The sequence below is a fragment of the Hemicordylus capensis genome, chromosome 2 (genome assembly GCF_027244095.1).
Source record: "Hemicordylus capensis ecotype Gifberg chromosome 2, rHemCap1.1.pri, whole genome shotgun sequence".
Taxonomy (NCBI): Eukaryota; Metazoa; Chordata; class Lepidosauria; order Squamata; family Cordylidae; genus Hemicordylus; species Hemicordylus capensis.
The window spans coordinates 220,952,940-220,974,583 of record NC_069658.1 but is presented as its reverse complement, the minus strand read 5'-3'; the positions used below and the strand labels follow the sequence as shown (position 1 = coordinate 220,974,583).

Here is a 21,644-nt window from a genome sequence, read left to right as displayed (position 1 = left end):
TTCTTCAACTAGAATCAGCCATGACTAATGGCCAATGTAGCTGGGGATGATGGCAGTTGTAGTCCCCCTATCATAGACAACACTGAGCTAGATGGATCAATAGTTCAGCTTGGTATAAGACAGCTTCCTATGTCCCATATATTCTCATCAACATCTGTGGAATATTATCATTGGAAAGGACCAGAAAAATATTTAGGTTTGTTGCATATGTGGGACAAGACAAGTTGGAATTTGCATTTCTGTAGGGCAGGGGTTCTCAAGCAAGAGGTGGTTGGACTACCACTCCATCATTTCCAGCCTCCAGCCACTGTGGTTGGGGATGATGGGAACTGTAGTCCAACAACTTCTGGGGACCCAAGGTTGAGAACCTCTGGCACAGTTGACTATGAACTTGGGGGCATCTCTAAAATTGCTTACCTATCAATGGACAAACAAAGGAGACCTATAGATTTCCCTTGCTTTACATTGTCTTTTCCCTTCCTAGGCCTTCCTATGGATTTCTGTGGACGGACAAAAATCCCATCTTTTCGAAAAATCCTTCTTTTAGTTGTCTCCCAGGTCATAATCAGCACAGCATTCTTTGCCTACATCCAAAACTTCTGGAGTGAAGACCCTACACTCCTACACTCCTACAAGTTGTTCCCTGCAAATTACTCTGTCATTGAGAAGAACACTTCAAATCTCATCATCCTGCTGTGGACATGGCCGTTTTGGGTATGTTTTACTATTGAAAAGTGTTCCAAGCTCATGGGCATCCCTGATTGCCACATCACAGCCAACCGCAGCTGGTACCACAAAGCTGATGCGGTCATCATTCACCACCGAGATGTGTGCTATAGTCCAAGGCAGCTGCCACAAGGGCCAAGGCCACCTTTTCAACGCTGGATCTGGTTCAATCTGGAACCTCCCAGCAATTCCCCCAACCTGGGCTTCATGGACAATAAATTCAACCTCACCATGTCCTACCGGAGAGACTCAGATATCTTTACCCCCTATGGATGGCTGGAGGTCCTCACTGAGCCACAGAATGTCACCATTCCACCCAAGTCCAAGCTGGTGGCCTGGGTCATCAGTAACTGGAACCCAGCCTCCCAGCGTGTGAAATACTACAAGGAGTTGAAAAAGTACATCCAAGTGGATGTGTATGGACAAGGCCACTTGCCTTTACCTCAAGACAAACAGCTGTCCACTTTATCCCAGTATAAGTTCTACCTGGCCTTTGAGAACTCCATCCATGAGGACTACATCACTGAGAAGCTTTGGAAGAACTCCTTGCTCTCAGGAGCTGTCCCTGTGGTGTGTGGACCACCACGGAAGAACTATGAGCGCTTTTTGCCGCCAGATGCCTTCATTCATATTGATGACTTGCCAACTGCAAAAGAGTTGGCCTTCTTCTTAAAAGAACTGGACAAGGATGAAACACGGTACCAGAGTTACTTTCAGTGGAGGACGTGGCTAGAACCCATTAGGGACACTCCCTGGAGCAGTCACTATTGCAAAGCATGCCGGGCTTTACAGACAGCCTCGATCCAATTCAAGACTGTCCCAGAGTTGAGCAAATGGTTCAAGTGAATAGGATACCGATTGTGCTGAACTTGACATTATGCAAAGGGCAACACTTTTTAGCCCTCTACAGTTGACAGGCACGCTCTTAAATAGATCTCAAGTGGGTTAACAGACAGGGGTGGAAGAGTGGCGGGGTGGTGGGTGGGTTGGTGAGAGATATGGTTGTGACTGCAGTGTTCTCAGATTTCCTAGCCCACATTTTCCAGGAAAAGGAAGGTGTGAAGTAAGCATTCACAGGGGTCAAGGCATAAAACATTTGAAATGGTCTGAGAACAAACCTGGCTAACTCTTCTTCCCCAAACCAAGATGAGAATTGTACAAAAGTTGTAGGTAGCCATCTTGGCACATTAGGAAAAAAGTCCAAACTCACCAGGACTAACATAAATGTCACAAAGCAGCGAGTGATCCGGACATTCACACAATCAAAAACTGCTCTACGCAGGTATGGGAACTGTGTGTGCTCCCAATTTTCAGTTGTTGGGGAGCAAGGTAGGAGGAATATCTGGGTAGAACTGGTTGTGTGGAAGGAAAACCCAAGTAGGAAAACCTGAGTAGCTTTTCCTCCTACCTTGCTTCCATACAATCACTTCTACCCAGGTTTCCCTTTTACCTTGCTTCCACACAACACAGAGAGCCTCTTTTCACAAGCAGTGAGAAGGGCTCCAGCACAGGCTGTGAGGAAGGCGGGTTAAACCTACCTTCCCCGCAGATGATCCAGCTGGTGTTGCTGGGTGAGCTCCCTGCTCACCAGAAGATTCCCCGCATGCCACGGCCGCGGAGAGGGTCATGGGCCGGGATGTGTCATCCGGCACCTGGAAATACCATGATGCACCACACAAGTGCATGGTGCATCATAAGGATTCCCCCTCCCCTCCCCAGGCTCCCTGCAGTCTGGCACCTGCAGCTGCAAGCAGCTGCAGCTGCCAGATGATTTTAAAAAATTGGGTTAAGGGAGCGCTCGCTCCCTTAACCTCGTTTTGATGGGTGGCTATTTATTTATTTATATTTTATATTTTATATCCCGCTCTTCCTCCAAGGAGCCCAGAGAAACCCTTACATTTCTAAGTATTTAGGCGGGTTTGCCGCCGTGTTGCCTCTGGGATGAGCTTGATCCCGGCGGTTCATATGCATGTGCAAAGCCAGGCTGGGCTCCCTTCGCCTGGTTTTGCACACGTGTGTGAATAGCCTCAGATGGTTGGGTCGAACACAGTTCTTGATTGTGTGAATGACCTCTTTGAGTTCTTCATTACGCTTCTGGGTAATTTTGTTCACGCCAAACCTCTTGCCCCATCAGAGAACTACCGTTCTGCTAAGTAGTTTCTGCCAGTGATCCTGACTGTAGGATCAGTTGGACAGTGGAACCGTCTGCCTCATGCAGCAGTGGGCTCTCCTTCATTGGAGGCTTTCCAACAGAGGCTGGGTGGTCATCTGCCAGTGATGCTAGAGCATCCCAAGCACTACTTCAGCCACGATTGCTACAACCACTGCTCGGAGGCATCACATGAACAGTGGGCAGAAAAAAGCCCCACCACTGAAATCCTCCCCAGCTCACCTGGAAGGAAGACCTCCTCCCTGAAATGTGTTGGAAATTGGTAGCCATTGTTTGGCCCATTCTCCAAAAATCCCCTCAACACTGAATCTGAGAGAATTTCCCCAGAACACAAAATCTGGCAAGAACGAATGATTTCAGATCATGAGTACTCAACTGTAGTTTTCAGGAAGGGAGGGGTATACTGTACTGGGGAGCTTCTGATGGGTAGGAAGAGGATATGAGAGAGGCAATTATGGTAGACCGAACTCTCCTTATGAGAAGGGGGCTTGAGGGGTTGGGGAGAGGTTGGTTTTGGGGGGACAGTAAGGAGTATCCTTGAGTTGAAAGAACTGAAGGGAGGGTATACTGTACTGGGGAGCTTCTGATGGGTAGGAAGAAGATATGAGAGAGGCAATTATGGTAGACCGAACACTCCTTATGTGTGTATGGCAATTATGTATGGCAATTATGTATAGCAATTGTGGTAATTATGTAAGGCAATTATGGTAACATAATTATCCTTATGTATGGCAATTATGGTAGATTGAACACTCCTTATGAGAAGGGGGCTTGAGGGGTTGGGGAGAGGTTGGTTTTGGGGGGACAGTAAGGAGTATCCTTGAGTTGAAAAGTTAGAACTGCATGCACTGAAGCTGCTTACCTGGGTTCCAAACTGTTTCTCAAAGACAATGTGCTTTTTTGAAGATATGCTTTCCTCATCACTGGATCTCCATCCTGCAAAAACCCTGCCCTGATGGGGTTTTGCCAACTACATCCAGTTACAAATAAAACCGTCGGAGGTTAAACAAACAAACACAAAGGTGTTGGACTTGCCTGTAATTTTTCCAGAAGGGGAACTCAGGGACTGGGGGTGGGGCCCAGAGATTTTCCCCACACACATCTCAGACCTCCCTTTCATACAGTGTGTTCAGGTTATTGTATGATGTTGTCAACGTACCTGCAGCAACAGACCAGAGGAGGAGGAGGAGGCGGCAGCTTGCCAGCTCTGATGGGAAAGGTCTCTCTCCTGAGCCTCCCCTCCATCTTGGTACTCTGGCTGCCTTTGGTGAGGCTAACATCAGCCAGCACAATCCGCCAGAATCCCCCCCACCCACCCCCAAGTTCCTTCCCACCCAATCTCCTGTCTTCAGTGGTTGGAATGATTGATTAGAAAAATGCAGGCTCCTTTCTCCTTCACAGTAGGGATGTGCACGAAGCAGTCCGGAGGCCATGATAGAGGCCTCCGAACCGGTTCGAACATGGCCTGGTCCGGTCATCTGGCGCCAGGGGGTGGGTGGTTCTTTAAGGGTGGGGGGGTTGCACTTACCCCTCCTGACGCTTTCCCCAAACCAGTGCACTGTTTTTTGGAAATGATTTTGGGGCGGTAGCGTTCCTCCCTGCTGCCGTTGCCCCCATCGTTAGTAGGAAATACCGGAAGTAGCAATTGCGCGTGCGCCTGTTGCCATGTGTGCGTGCCCACCGTGCATGTTGCACATTGCGTGCACATGTCACACATTGTGTGTGTGGTGGGCGCGCACGCAGCAGCGAAGACACACACAATAGCGACTTCTGGTATTTTCTGCAAAGGACAGGGGCAGGGGCAGGGGCAGGGGGGCAGGAGCGGCAGGGAGGAACGCTCCCGCCCCAAAATCATTTCCAAAAAAAATGGAGTGCTGGTGGGGGGGAAGGGGCAGGAGGGGTAAATGCAAAAAAAACCCCAACCCCACCCTTAAAGGGAGACCCCCACCAGCGCCAGACTGTGTCTCTGCGGTTCCGTGCACATCCCTCCCTACTTCACAGTTCCTAGGCTTCGGATGCCAGTGGGTCATATGGATTCCAAACTGCAGAGAATGTCCAGATGTGAAGCAAGGCATGCTATTATTTATTTATTTATTCCACTTATACTTATGAGCCCCTGGTGGTGCAGTATGAGCCCCTGGTGGCGCAGTGGTAAAACTGCTGCCCTATAACCAGAAGGTTACAAGTTCGATCCTGACCAGGGGCTCAAGGTTGACTCAGCCTTCCATCCTTCCGAGGTCGCTAAAATGAGTACCCAGAATGTTGGGGGGCAATATGCTAAAATCATTGTAAACCGCTTAGAGAGCTTCGGCTATAGAGCGGTATATAAATGTAAGTGCTATTGCTATTGCTTATACGCCACCCCCTCCAAAGGCAGCATGCCTCCGCATGTATTCTAGACACAGATGTTGAGATGGTGCCAGATGTGTGCTTGTAAACTTCCTCCCAGATTAGGCTGCGGTTGTGGAGCTCTGATTTTCAAATGGTGCTGTGGAGATCCCTGGTGTTCCTCTGACCCTGGGGAGGAATCCATCCATGAGAAGCTCTGCTGGAATGCCAGGTGCCAAGAAGGATGGGGGGGGGGAGGAAGGAGATGAGAGGGAGACCCCTCCCCATGAGGTGTACCCCACCAGGTGACACTTGAGGTAAGGGACCAAATGCTGGGGACTAGCCCTCTTTAAAAACAGAGGCATTGAAGCTTTGAAACTGGCACAGCGAGCAGGGAGGAGACAAGATGCCCAGCAGTCCTCTCTTCCCTCCTTGTGCTTCCTGCAAAGTTTGCAAGCTGTGTGAAGACTGGTGCTGCTTGCAAAGCTTTCATAGATCAGATGAGTGATAGGAACATAGGAAACTGCCATATACTGAGTCAGACCATTGGTCTATCTAGCTCAGTATTGTCTTCACAGACTGGCAGCGGCTTCTCCAAGGTTGCAGGCAGGAATCTCTCTCAGCCCTATCTTGGAGATGCCGCCAGGGAGGGAACTTGGAACCTTCTGCTCTTCCCAGAGCGGCTCCATCCCCTGAGGGGAATATCTTGCAGTGCTCACACATCAAGTCTCCCATTCAGATGCAACCAGGGCAGACCCTGCTTAGCTGTTTCGCACAGTGGCCCACCAGATGCTGCTGGAAGCCACAGGCAGGAGTTGAGGGCATGCCCTCTCTCCTGCTGTTACTCTCTTGCAACTGGTACTCAGAGGCATCCTGCCTTTGTGGCTGGAGGTGGCCCACAGCCCTCCGACTAGTAGCCATTGATCGACGTCTCTTCCTTGAAGTTCTCCAAACTCTTCAATTGTGTATCCTCTACAATGTCCACCCAAGAAGTCTGCAGGTGGGAATTAATGATTGGATTCAAGTGCCAGTGTGTCACATGGGTTCCAAACTGCAAGATTTTCAGATATGGAGCAAGGCATCCTAGACATACTGTTTAAAGTGGTGACCCTCTTATATTTAGCAGGGGGAGAGCAACTGGCCCTAACCAACCCCAGCACAGCATCCCTCCAGTGGCTGTTGCTGGTATGTGCCTTCTATTTCTTTTTAGATTATGAGCCCTTTGGGGACAGGGGACCATCTTATTTATGTATTATTCATTTTTCTATGTTTACTACTTTGATAGCATTGGTTGAAGAGGGGTATATAAATATTATATTTGTAGTAATAGCAGTAGTAGTAGTAGTAGTAGTAGTAGTAGTAGTAGTAGAATCCATCCATCCATCCATCCATCCATCCATCTATCATATTTATATACCGCCTGATATGTGTATCCCTAGATGGCGTACATAAGTTAAAATACAAGAAATATAAAACAGGATAAAAGGATCACAATAATTTTACAGTCTAAAATAAGCCACTGATCAGGTTGCAGGTGGCCAGTGTGCATGTGCAGCAGCTTCCCAAATGGCCACCACCAGCACAGAGAAGCAGTGGGAGGCCAGTGGTGGGAGGCCGGATCACCAGATACACACACCCCGTCGAGGTGGTTCGCCCATCCTTAGCAGCTGTTGTGGAGCAACTGGTTTCAAATGACATTGTGGACAATCCTGGTGCTCCTCTGACACTTGGGAGGGATTAGTCAGTTAGAAGACCTGCTGCATTGTCCACTACTGTGGATCTTCCCAGGAAACACCTGGCACTCCTATTCCTCCTCTGCTGCAATGTCCACCACTACTGATAATCCCCTACAGCCTCAACCACTACTAAGCCTCCACTGCAATGCCAGCCACTACCAATTGATGTACATAGGAACATAGGAGCATAGAAAGCTGCCTTTTACTGAGTCAGACCACTGGTCCATCTAGCTCAGTATTGTCTACACAGATTGGCAGCAGCTTCTCCAGGACTGGAGGCCAGAGTTTCTCCCAGCCCTATCTGGAGAGGCCAGATAGGAAGTTGGAGCCTTCTGCATGCAAGCATGAAGATGCTCTTCCCAGAGTAGCTCCATCCCCTAAAGAGATTATCTTCCAGTGTTCACATGTAGTCTCCTATTCAAATGCAAATCAGGGCGGACCGTGCTTAGCAAAGAGGATAATTCATGCTCACTACCACAATACCAGTTCTCCTCCCAATGTAGCTCCTCTCAGTGTAGCTCACTACCCACTGCTCTGGGGGATTTTCCAGCTGGTATGGCTGGTGCTCCTGTTGAAGCCCTAGTTGCTGTCTGGAATTGAGAGATAACCCAGAGCCTTAGGATATTATTATTACTATTTATTTACACAGTCAGACAGGTGTTATTGACTGGTTTGTTTTATCCAGACATCGAGTCCTTCCCAAGGACCTGGGATGCCAGAATTTTATCATCAATACTGTTGGTTATTATAGACTAGTATTTTTAAGCCCGTTAAAATAACGGGCGCTAGCAGGGCGGCCTCTGTCGCCGTCTTTCCTCTCCCCGCGCTCGGCCCGCCCTCTCCCCCTCGCCAGGCTTCCTCCGCCGCCTCGGCCGTTTTGCTGTTCCCCGTGCTCAGTCCTCAGAATACAGACTTTGAAGAGCAGAGATGACAGAACACATGGAACACATGGACAGCTGTGAAGATGAGTACCTGGCAGAGATTTTAACCATAGGCTTCCTGATTCACAACTCACAATCACAATCTCTCTAGTCACTTCATTAGCTCTTACTCTGCACATGCTCAGAGGCACTCTGGCCTTATTGCTGTTAAAAGCTCTGGGGCTCGAAACAGATGATTCCTAGATTTCCTTGCCTTAGGCAAAGCCACAGCCAACTTATGCTTCCCTAGCACCACCACCGATGATCTGCCTCGCTCCAATCGCACAGAGACAGGGCGATTGTTCCATGGAGAGGAGAGGGGGGTAATCCTGGTCAAGGGTTGGGATCGTATCTGTCACAGCGAGAAGGAAGTGAGGAGGACCCAGGGGTAGGGGCCCTAGCACAGGATAAACCTGGATATTTTTGTTGTAGTCCGAGACCCACGCCACAGTGGCGGCTCTGCCTGGCTGGCCCACGGGGGAAGGGGAGCGTCCTTCTGGCTCTCCTGCCGCTCTGCCTTACACAACCGCAGCAGTCCGCCAGGAGACTGAGACTTACTCGCCCGCCCCACACTCTGCCGTGGCTGCTCCAGCTCTTACCATAGGTGACAGTCACCATCAGAGCTAAGCTCCTGCCGGGCACCACCATTGCCGTCTGCTGCTTGCCTTTTTCGCTCAAGGAGCTGTCTCGGAGTCTGCCTGCAGCCTGGCAGCAGCACTTCCTCCCGGGCGGCAAACAGTTTATTTTGGAAGCGGCGGCGAAGCAGCAGCAGGAGGCGGCGACTGGGTCCAATGCCGCCCGCGGCGGGCCCACCACGCCACGCGGCTTGCCGTGGCCGCTGCCGCCGCTTGTCCATCGTTGCGGGCGGCTGCCAGACAGCCACCGCTCCCTCCTTTCCCACCTTCTGGCCCTGGTATCGGGGCCAACTGCTGGCTGCCTGTCGGCTGCCGGGCTGGCCCCGCAATCACCAAACATCGCCCCACTACCGCCGCCATGGGCCCCACTCGCTGCCGCAGCCATCCAAACCTCAGCTCCTCAATCATTTTAGCCGCAGGGCTGGTCCCGTTGCAGCCGCATCTGCCCTCCCCAGTCCCCGCTTCTCCTCCCCGTAGTCCGTTCTCCGGGCCAGTTCCGCCGCTGCCGCTTCTGCCCTGGTGCCTGCGGCCATTTCTCCCTCATCTGCCCACCTCTGCCCTCCCCGGTCCCCGCTTCTCCTCCCCGTAGTCCGTTCTCCGGGCCGTTCCGCCGCTGCTGCTTCTGCCCTGGTGCCTGCGGCCATTTCTCCCTCATCTGGCCGCCTCTGTCCTCCCTGGTCCCCGCTTCTTCTCCCCGTAGTCCGCTCTCGGCCGGCCGCTGATCAACATGGCCGCCGTGTCCCAGAGGCCGTATCTTTCTCGTACGTTCTGGGCATGTCTTTCAGCTGAGAAAGACACGGGCAGGGGGACGGGATTACAACCAAGCTCTTGATTATAGAGGATATCCTCGCAAAATATAGGCTGTTCCCAGTAAAGTTGCTTTTTGTAATTGGCTGATGGTGATTTCTGTGGCCCCTATGGTGTTGAGGTGCTCTTCAAGGTCTTTTGGAACTGCACCCAGGGCGCCAATTACCACTGGGATTATTTGGGTCTTTTTCTGCCACAGCCTTTCAATTTCAATTTGTAGATCTTTGTATTTGGTGATTTTTTCTATTTCTTTTTCTTCTATTCTGCTATCCCCTGCTATTGCTATGTCGATTATTTTGACTTGTTTTTCTTTCTTCTCAACTACAGTTATATCTGGTGTATTGTGTGGCAGATGTTTGTCTGTTTGTAGTCAGAAGTCCCATAATATTTTTACATCTTCATTTTCCACAACTTTTTCAATTTTATGGTCCCACAAATTTTTGGCTACAGGTAGCTTGTATTTTTTGCAGATGTTCCAGTGTATCATCCCTGCTACCTTGTCATGCCTTTGTTTGTAGTCAGTCTGTGCGATCTTTTTACAACAGCTGATTAGGTGGTCCATGGTTTCATCTGCTTTTTTACAAAGGCGGCACTTGCTGTTTGTGGTGGATTTTTTGACATTTGCTCTTATTGCATTTGTTCTTAGTGCCTGTTCTTGTGCAGCCAGTATTAAATCCTCTGTTTCTTTCTTCAAGTTGCCATTCTTAAGCCATTGCCAGGTCTTGGTGATGTCTGATTTTCCACTTATATTGTGCAAATATTGACCATGTAGTGGCTTATTTTTCCATTTTTCTGCTCGGTTCTTGACTTGTTCTTTCTTGTAGGCCTACTTTGTTTGATCGGTGTTGAATAGTTTCTAGTTATTGGCCATTTTAAGTGCATCTTCTTCACTGTCCTTGATATATTCTTCAAGGCCTCTTTTCTCCTCCTCTACTGTTTGATGGACTTGCAGCATTCCTCTTCCACTTGAGCTGCGAGGGAGGTATAGCCTATCTACATCACTAAAGGGGTGCAGAGCATGATGGATGGTCATGATTTTCCTGGTCTTACAATCTAGCGTCTCTAGCTCTGCCTGGGTCCAGTCTATTATTCCTGCAGTGTATCTGGTAACAAGTATAATCCAGGTGTTTATGGCTTGTATGGTGTTCCCGCCATTGAATTTGGACTTGAGGATTTTTCTAACTCTCCTGATGTATTCACTTCCTATTTTTCTTTTAACTTCAGTGTGTGCAATGTTATCAGCCTGGAGATGTCCAAGTATTTGTAATGTTCTTTCTCTTCCAAGTTCTTGATCTTGCTTCCATTGGGCAGTTCTATTCCTTCTGTTTTTCTCATTCTCCCTCTGTTCATTATTAATGTAGCACACTTGTCTAGTCCAAAATCCATTGCTATATCGCTACTGAATATATGGACAGTGTTTAGCAGTGATTCCATTTCTGACTGGGACTTTCCATACAACTTCAAATCTTCCATGTACAGCAGATGGTTTATTTGACTTGATGTTTTAGATGTTTGGTATCTGAGGCCTGTTTTGTTTAGTATTTGTGAAAGTGGGGTCATGGCGATTACAAACAAAATAGGGGATAGTGAGTCCCCTTGGAAAATACCTCTTCTAATGCTAACCTGTCCAAGTGTCTCGCCATTGATTGTTAACTGTGTACTCTACATGCTCATTGCTTTTTAAATAAATATCTGAATGTTTTTGCTGACACCAGTTGTTTCTAAACATTTTAGTATCCATGAGTGAGGCAATGAATCGAAGGCTTTCTTGTAGTCAATCCATGCAACACCTAGATTTGTTTTTCTTCTCTTGCAGTTTTCTAAAATCATTTTATCAATCAACAGCTGGTCTTTTGTGCCTCTGGTGTTCGGACAATTTTCTTTCTGTTCAACTGGAAGCTGTTTGTTAGTTAATAAGTGTTGCATCACTTTATCTGCTATTATTCCAGTTAATAATTTGAACATGGTTGGCAGGCAGGTTATCGGTCTATAATTACTTGGAACTGCATCTTTTGCTGGGTCTTTGATTATGAGATGTGTTTTCCCAGTTGTTAGCCATTGTTCAATATCACCTCCTTGCAAAATGTGGTTGAACTGTTTTGATAGTTGTTTATGAAGGCTTGTTAGGTGTTTAAGCCAAAAGCCATGCAGTTGATCATCGCCTGGTGCAGTCTAATTTTTAATTTACTTTGCTCTTTCACTTATTAATTCTGGTGTTATTATTAGATCTTGCATTTGTTGGTTACATTTCTCGACTGCTTTTACCCAGCCTGCTTTTTTATTATAATCTATTGGATTGTCCCATAATTTCCCCCAGAATTGCACTGTTTCTTCTTTATTTGGTGTTTCTAAGTTTCTTGTAGTTTCTCCTTCTATGCTTTGGTAGAAACATCTCTGATTCGACTGGAATTGGAGATTCTGCCTGTGTTGTGTGATTCTAGCTTCCTATCTGCTAATCTTTGACACTGCTCTTATTTGCTGTTTTATTATTTCCACGACTTCTCTAATATTCCTTGAATCTCGGTGGTATTTTTGGATCACATACTGTTTGGTGTTTTCATTCCTCAGCTTCTTGTCTTTCATATCTTTCAATTTACTAGCATCCGATCTAAGCCTGGAGATTTTATTTTCTAATCTAATCTTCCATTTAGGTGATGTACTACTTTCTTTTTTTACAGGTCCACTGATCTTATATCTGAGCTCTTGTGTTATTATTGTTGCTGCACTGTACATTAATTGGTTTGTTTCTTGCAAATTATTGGTTGTTGTTTCTGCAAGTGCAGCATTGACATCTTTTAATGCCTGAGCAAGTTGTTTTTTTGGCAACTGTTTTTAGAACGGGAAATCGAACCCTGGTGGTTGTTTGGTTCATGTGCTCCGTTATTTTTTGCTTTAGTTCTTATTGCTTTTCTGTTAAATGGCATTTGGGTTTTTGAGGTGAAGACAAAGGGGAGGTTGCCTGGTTTTGATTTTGAAACAGTTCAGCAACAGTGGCATCCTCGATTTCCAACACCTCCTCCACCTGCGCCTGAGCAACATCTTCAGTTGGTGGTAATTCTTTCCCATATCTTGATCCTGTGTTGCTCTTTGCAGTTCTTCCAGCTCAACTTCAGTGAATACCTTATTTCTTATTATGAATCTTCTCTGGTCTGCTAGCCTTTGATCTGTTATTTCTGTATCTAGATGCTTCTCTTTCCAAATTTGGTACATTCTTTTAAAACAACCTCTTCTAGTTGGACTAGACTTGTAATAGCAGGTCATTATTTCCTTGTTGGCATTTTTTGTATACTTTTTCCGGTTAAGCAACATTTCTTCCAGTAACCCTGCATTCTCCAGCCCTGGTTGCTCAACTGAAGATCCTGAGTCCTGTAGCCCACTTGCCACCAGATGTCCAGGGACTCCAGCACCTGGCGCGGTCATTGTTGACCCGGGCGACGACCGTCCGGTATAGATTTATTAAAGTTATGTCTCACCATATTGTTGATGGGAGAGGCACTCTTTGTCTGGCTTCTCTGGTGAAACCTGTCCAGTATGGTTGGACCTCTGACATAGCTCTCACCTTCCTCAAAGCACGCAAGCCCCACAACCATGCCAAGGTAGTGCCTCACTTGGGGATGATGATGATGATGATGATGATGATGATGATGATGATGATGATTTCTTCAGTTTCTATACTGCCCTTCCAAAACTGGCTCAGGGCGGTTTACACAGAGAAATAACAAATAAATAAGATGGATCCCTGTGCCCAAAGGGCTTACAATCTAAAAAGAAAAAAGAAAAAGTTAGACACCAGCAACAGTCACTGGAGGTACTGCGCTGTGGGTGGATAGGGCTAGTTACTCTCCCCCTGCTAAATAAAGAGAATCACCACGTTAAAAGGTGCCTCTTTGCCAAGTTAGCAGGGGTGATATGGTGGTATAGAAATGTAATAACAAACAAAAGAAAAGAAAAGAAACTGGGGTGGTTGACACAATCCCTCTCAAGCATTCTCTCATACAAATGAGTTACATACATACATACATACATACATACAGGTACATACCTGAGTAGAGGATAAAACAGGTGGGGAAATGCATTGAACACAAATGGGAGGGCAACTCAGGGTAAGTCTGATCCAACCCACATTAGAGTTCATTATTCAGCCTACTCAGTGGCAGTGGCATTTTGCTCCATAACTCCACTTCTACAAGGGCTAGAGCTCAGCTTTAAAAAATATATTTTTTTTAAAGGTTAAAGCTGGGGGTCCACGTTAGGGTTAGGATAGGGTGACATCAAATCCCTATTACCAAACTGCACCATTGATCCAGGACTTCGGCTGGTGTCATTCTATTAGGACACACCTTTTTGGCATGTAGTCAGTGTTCTTTGTTTGACAAGATTAGAAAGCACAAATACTGAGGGAAAGAACCCCATATCACCTCTAGGAGAAAGGGTTAATCAAGGAACACACCTGGCTGCTGTGTGCTTATTGGACAGGGCTGTCCCTGTCTTTGCCAGCTCTGCTCTTGCAGACCCTGCTTCCTGGTTGTCAAAAGCCACATCGGATGTCCTGCAGGGAGCTGCTGCCAACACCATTCCTGAAGCCCCTGCAACCTGAGGTGAGTCACTTCCATTTATCATCTTTGAGATAAGTCAATTCCCAAGATAAAAGCTAGTGCCCCGGCCACTGAATGAGAGGGGACCTTTCTCAGGGACAGAACTCTGCATGCAAGATTCAACCTCTGGAGACTGCATTTGAAAAGATCTCATGATGTAGGGTTGGGAACTATTTTAAAACGCTGCTGCCAGCCACAACAGCCGGTACTGGGCTCAGGGGTCTGCTGGTTTGACTTGCCAGGAGGAAGATTCACGTGTGCATATTTGTATGGTTATTAGCTCAACATTCACTTGTGCAGCACATTGGTGGTTAATAATCCCTACTGATCAGTTAATGTTTCATCAGTTGAAACCAGTCGCTCCAAGATGGTCTCCAGATAGCTGGGGATCTTTCATTGGGATGAGATACCAAGCAGTGCTTGGGAAAAGACTCCCCTGCAACTGAGGGGCGAGCTCAGGCACTGATGTGCCAGTGACAGAGGGAGGGAGAGATGAAAGATTGTGGTGTGATGGTGTTGGGTCTGCCTCTGGGGATCTGATGTGAGGAAGCCTCTTGGTCTCCACTCATGTTCTGCTTGCGTATCTAAAAAATAAAGCCACTATTACAAAGACACCTAAGAGTCAGCCTAGGGAGGCAATTTTGCCTCTCCTTTATCACAGTTATTAAGATATGATTCTATTGTTTGTTTGTTAAACTTCTATACCACCCAAACTTTCGTCTCTGGGCAGTTAACATAAAAACAATTAAAACACATATAAAAGTTAAAACAATGCAACAATTTAAAAACAGCCATAAAATTAAAAACAGACAATTTTTAAAAGCTGGGAAAGCTTGGGCGAAAAGATGGGTTTTCAGGTGTTTTTTAAAAATTGCCAGAGATGGGGAGGATCATATCTCTGCAGGGAGCGCATTCCACAATCTCGGGGCAGCAACTGAGAAGGCCCATCTCTGTGTAGCCACCAGATGAGTTGGTGGTAACTGGAGACAGACCTCCTCAGATGACCTCAATGGGCGGTGGTGTGGGTCATAGCGAAGAAGACGCTCTCTTAAATACCCAGGGGGGCCTAAGCCGTTTAGGGCTTTATAAGTTACAACTAGCACTTTGTATTTTGCCCGGAAACCTATTGGCAGCCAGTGAAGCTCCATCAATAGATGGAGCAGTTTGTTAGGCAGTTTGTTTTTATAATTATAGATTGTGCTCTGCCAAGTAACATGAAATACCTGCCCCTGCGTGGTGTAGTAGCTCGAGTGCTGGACTAGGACCGGGGAGACCCGAATTCAAATCCCATTCAGCCATGAGACTTCCTGGGTGACTCTGGGCCAGTCACTTCTCTCTCAGCCTAACCTGCTTCACAGGGTTGTTGTGAGGAGAAACCTAAGTATGTAGTACATCGCACTGGGCTCCTTGGAGGTAGAGCGGGATATAAAATGTAAAAATAAAATAAATAAATAAATAAATAAATAAATAAATAAATAAATAAATAAATAAAAGTTTGCAGTCTACATTTATCTTGGGTACAGAGGTGCTCTGAACAAATTTAAGTTGGGTACAGAGGTGGAGGTCCAGGGCCTTCACAGCCCCTTGGGCCCCCAAAATCATCTTTAATCTGTCCCAGGTGATGTGGTCACTCAGCCAAGCATGATGATGCTTAATTTGCAGGGGGGCCTCCAAAAGCTGCTAGGTCCAGGCTCCAAAATTACCTAGGTGCACCTCTGCTTGGGTAGGGAGAAAGGGCAGGATACCAAGAGATGCATTCAAGATGCATTCAAGATGCATTGGCTGTTAATATGTAACTAACATATTAACAGCCAATCCCAGTGGGGATATTTTGAAAACCAACCTTCTGGTTTAAGACCAGAGTTAAGGCTATTTCAACATGGCTCAGGATCCACAAAGCCAGGGAGTTGAAATCTCAGAGTCCAAGAGCCTTTATTATTGTATTAAATATTTAATGTATTAAATACTTACTGTATTTACCTGAATCCAAAAAACTAGTTTTTTTCCACATTCTTTCATGTCAGAAATCAGGGGTGGTCTTAAATTCCTTTTGGGTAAATAAGGGTATAGCCTGTATTTAACTCCTATTTTTAAGAAGCTCATAAGGTACAAAAGGTTTGGCTTTCTAGACTTGCTAAACCAGTTCTGGCATTTCCAGCACTTCCAGTCTTATAAGCACCTGCTGAGGTATTTAGGGCATGGCGACCTCCAAAAATGCCTTTTTAGGGCAATTAATTACATCATAAGGTCGATGGCTGAAACGGATACCATTTGTTTGTGATGACATTCCTGCAAAATGTGTAATCTTTTGCAGCTTTAGGTGGGGCCAATCTTGAATCAGACCATTGCGTCTACTCGGGGCCATAACAATTTCCACTGCACTGAACTGGAAATACGCACATCTTTTCTGAAAGTATGAACTCTTTTAGCAAGAAAGTAAAACTAGCTGACCTGGCGCAGAGCATCAGCACCAGGGGTGTAACTATAATAGGGCAAGGGGAGACAGTTGTCTGGGGGCCCACTGCCTTGGGGGGGGGAGAAGCAAGTCACATGACTGACTCCCCCAGCTGGGCACCTACCCAGGCTTCCTTCAGTTGTATTCATCCTCCAAAATTGATGTGAGCGTTGTTAAGACCTGGAGCTACCAGAACAGCATGTCTTTCTCTCGTACCATTACATGACTTGCATCGTCCACAATTTACAAAACCTTTTGAAAAATAATTTAGGATGATGTTCTATTGTGGCACATAGGTTCTCTCTCTCCCTCTCCCTCTCCCTCTCTCTCTCTCTCTCTCTCCAGGCTCTTACATTATTGTTTTTACTGCTGCTTTTGTGTGTTTTTACCTGCTGTATTGTTTTTATGCTTGTATTTTATAGATTTTAAATTTGGTTTGTTTTTATATTTTTTTAGCTTAATATTTTTATTGTCTTTTTATTGTATGTTTTAACTTTTGTAAATCGCCTTGGGGTTGTCTTTTAACGAAAGGCAGTATATAAATGCAACTATATATATATATATATATATATATATATATATATATATATATATATATATAAATTTTACTTTGCTTTTTGTTACCACTATTCAGCCTCATTCACCCTGCTAACTGGGCAAAGAGGCACCCTTTACCGTGGTAATTCTCTTTATTTAGCAGGGGGAGAGTAACTGGCCCAATCCACCCCCAGCACAGTATTTCCAGTGACTGTTGCTGGTGTGTGTCCTATGTTTCTTTTTAGAATGTGAGCCCTTTGGGGACAGGGAGCCATCTTATTTGTTTTATTTCTCTTTGTAAACCGCCCTGAGCCATTTTTGGAAGGGCGGTATAGAAATCGAATTAATACCTAATCAGCTGTTGTAAAAAGATTGCACAGACTGACTACAAACAAAGGCATGACAAGGTAGCAGGGATGATACACTGGAACACCTGCAAATAAATACAAGCTACCTGTAGCCAAAAATTGGTGGGACCATAAAATTGAAAAAATGGTCGAAAATGAAGATGTAAAAATATTATGGGACTTCCGACTACAAACAGACAAACATCTGCCACACAATACACCAGATATAACTGTAGTCGAGAAGAAAGAAAAACAAGTGAAAATAATCGACATAGCAATAGCAGGGGATAGCAGAATAGAAGAAAAAGAAATAGAAAAAATCACCAAATACAAAGATCTACAAATTGAAATTGAAAGGCTGTGGCAGAAAAAGACCCAAATAATCCCAGTGGTAATTGGCACCCTGGGTGCAGTTCCAAAAGACCTTGAAGAGCACCTCAACACCATAGGGGCCACAGAAATCACCATCAGCCAATTACAAAAAGCAGCTTTACTGGGAACAGCCTATATTCTGCGACGATATCTATAACAATTGACAATAAAATTCAGCCATCCCAGGTCCTTGGGAAGGACTCGATGTCTGGATAAAACAAACCAGTCAATAACACCTGTCTGACTGTATAAACAAGAATAAATAATTTGAAATTGAAAGGCTGTGGCAGAAAAAGACCCAAATAATCCCAGTGGTAATTGGCACCCTGGGTGCAGTTCCAAAAGCCCTTGAAGAGCACCTCAACACCATAGGGGTCACAGAAATCACCATCAGCCAATTACAAAAAGCAGCTTTACTGGGAACAGCCTATATTCTGCGATGATATCTATAACAACAGCAACAACATTGACAATAAAATTCAGCCATCCCAGGTCCTTGGGAAGGACTCGACGTCTGGATAAAACAAACCAGTCAATAACACCTGTCTGACTGTGTAAACAAGAAATAATAATTTAAGATTTCTTTATTTCATGAGCTGAGCTTCAATGGGGGGGGGCATTTTAAAATCTTTTCTCTGGGCCCACTACAACCTTGCTACGCCCCCTGATCTGCACCCCTAGTTCTCCCGGTCTCTCCTCCCCCATCTTCAATTCTTTCTCCCCCCCTTCCAGCCCCATTTCTCCCCCACCCTCGAGCTCCATTTCATTCTCCCCTCCCCCACAGCCCGTTTCCCCTCGGTGGCCAGGCTGCTTTTCCTCAACAGCTGGGCTGGCGGCCGCTGCTTGCCCTACACGCCCACTTCTCCTCCCGTCCCCGTCGCTAATCTGCAGCTCCCTCGCGAGAGCTGCCATGCATGGGATTAGCGACGGGTACGCCTAGGAGAAATAAATATATAGATCCAGCTTATTTCTGGTGGGCTTTTAAAACTTTTTAACTTTTAATTTTTATATTTGGTTTTAACTGGGATTTCTAAAATTAATTTTATATTGTTTTAACTGTTTTACTAATAGTGTGATCTCCCCCGAGCATGCCCAGAACATACTCACACCCTCATGCAGCACAAACACAAATGAAATGCAAATACCCATATACATCAGCCAAACACGGGCACAGACACACACAGAGAGAACACAAATGCCATCATATGCACACAGCATAAGCACCCACATGCAGAGGTCACAAACACAAAGGCAACACAGACACAAAAATACATATATACAAGATAGAAATGTGCACACATGCACAACACAGTACAAGCAATACAATGTTGTGTGCAACGCCAAAAGATGTACAGACATGCAATGCAAATACACAAGGAAAAACACACAAACACAAGACACAAATGAAAACACACACACACACAAACACACAAATGTGCAACATGCACAGACACAATTGGGTGATGCATGCAACACATGCACAAATGCACAAACACACCTACACAACTCCTCTTGACAGATCAGAATGACTTTAGATCCTATAATGTGGCCAAGTTCTGCCTTATAGCTAACAAAATTCATTTAGAGTTTAGGAAGAACTAAACATTTTAGCCCCTGCATGTGTGTTGCATCCACTTTTCAGATATGCTGTTGCCATGCATAGTATAGAATACAATATGGTATGAGATTGAACACCACTCTGTATTAGGCACATAATTTTGCGGTCTTGCCACCTTTATACTCAGTATCATTCTCATATCAGTGTTGATTAATTTTTACATATAGTTTTATGTTCATAGTCTTAACTTTTAGCTTCTTCTATGCACTATATTATGTTTTAGGTAATTTTAGAGAGATCCCCTATTACCTTGTAGGAGTAGATTGTCCTAACTGGATTTTGTTTATTTTGTTGTTATGCTGGTCAAAGACCGAAATAAAAACTTATCTACCACAAATGCAAGCAACAATACAAATACAAACATATACACAGAACACAAAGACACAAACACCCAACATAGAAACACATGCATACACACAACAAATGCACAAATGCAATATACATAATTGCACGGGCACACAGGCAACAGAGAGAAATGCAAGCCATACTTGAACACAGAAATGCATGCCATGCTCAAACAGATGCCATGCACAAATGCGCAGCGCACACACATGTACACAACACAAACACACACACATGCCTCCCACAGCACACAAACACAACACCAACACACAAATGCATGCACACAACCCAAATTCATAAATGCATGCAATACAAATGCACACACACAAGACAAACATCATTTACCATAAATACACAAACACACACAAACATAAAAATACAACACAAATGCACAAACAATGCAAATGCACAAAAACACAAATTCATGCAACACACACTATGCACAAATGCATGGCATGCACAAACTGCAACACATGCAACATGAACAGACACACAAATGCACAAATACAATACAAACATCATGAAACACAAATATACAAACACATGCAAGTGCACAAGTACAGCTGAAATGCACAAATACACATAACACAAAAAAACAAATACCCAACATACCAACCCCTGCAGGCAGTGCACACACAAATGCACACACATTACAAATACACAATTGCACACAAACACATGCAAAATAAACACACGACACATACAAACATATGCACTGTAGAAATGTGCAACATGCACACAAAACAAAGATGCCCATGCCACACATACACACACAACACACAAATGCACATATGCACACAACACAAAAACATATACATGAAACACAAATACACATAATTTACTAACACAGCACACAAGCACAAACATGCACAATACACACACAAAATGCTGAACACACACACACACACACACACACCACAAACAGCCAAACATATGCTCAACACACACAAATGCGCAAACACATCCATACCAGGGCATGCTCATATGGGTTCCAGCCTCTGTTTGAACAGCTGCAGCAAAGTACAGTCTGTCTGCTGCCTGAGGCATCCGCCTGACCTTGCCTCATGAAAGAGCTGCCCCTGCTCCTTGTCCACAATCATGAGGCTAGGCTACAGCATCTGAAGCTCTTTACCTTGGAAAAGAGGCAACTAAGGGGTGTATCAAGGTGTATAAAATTATGTATAGAGTGGAGAGGGTGGACAGAGAGAAATTTTTCTCCCTCTCTCACAACACTAGAACCAGGGGTCACCCCATGAAACTGAAGGTTGGGAAATTTAGGACCAACAAGAGGAAGTACTTTTTCACACCGCACGTAATTAATCTATGGAATTCTTTGCCATGGGATGTGGTGATGGCCACCAGCTTGGATGGCTTTAAATGGGGCTTAGACAGATTCATGGTGAACAGGTCTCTCAAGGGCTACTGGTATGGTGGCTGTGGGCCATCTCCAGCCTTGGGGGCATGGCACCAGTTGCAGGGGAGCAACAGGAGGAGAGAGGGCATGCACACACCTCTTGCCTGTGGGCTCCTCAGAGGCATCTGGTGGGCCACTGTGTGAAACAGGATACTGGACTAGATGGGCCTTCTTGGGCCTGATCTAGCAGGGCTATTCTTCTGTTCTTATGCTGGCAAAGTTGAATGACACCAAATGCCAAAATAAAGTCACCAGTACCAGATGAACAACAATACTTATGAGCAGTGATGAAAGCAGCAAAAGAGGGCATCACAAAACCTGCTTCCAGAATTAGGCTGTTGGTTTTACATTTCAGTGCCCTGGGCATTTCAGAAGGAAGCAGGTGTAAGTATTTCATAAGGGAGGAAACCAGTCATCAGCCAACAATTCTGAGCCAATTGACCTGCAGTTTGGCTGAGGAAGGAATCCCTGGTGATTGACCAGCAACATACTGTAGCTATACACTGAAAAGAGGACTGCAAGTAGGTATCAACCATCGACTTTCTGGGGATAGGGCCATAGCTCAGTGTTAGAGCACTGACTCTGCATGCAGAAGGTCCCAGGTTCAAGCCCTGGTATATCCAGATATGGTTGGGAAAGACT

The 21,644-nt window shown here is 45.5% G+C and overlaps 1 protein-coding gene across 1 annotated transcript; it reads left to right on the top strand.

Annotated features, from left to right (window-relative positions):
- Nucleotides 1–492: 492 nt before the first annotated feature.
- On the top strand, nucleotides 493–1,572 carry LOC128343781 (3-galactosyl-N-acetylglucosaminide 4-alpha-L-fucosyltransferase FUT3-like). Its single transcript, XM_053293218.1, has one exon. The coding sequence runs from the start codon at nucleotides 493–495 to the stop codon at nucleotides 1,570–1,572; it is 1,080 nt and encodes a 359-aa protein (XP_053149193.1).
- The last annotated feature ends 20,072 nt before the right edge of the window (nucleotides 1,573–21,644 follow it).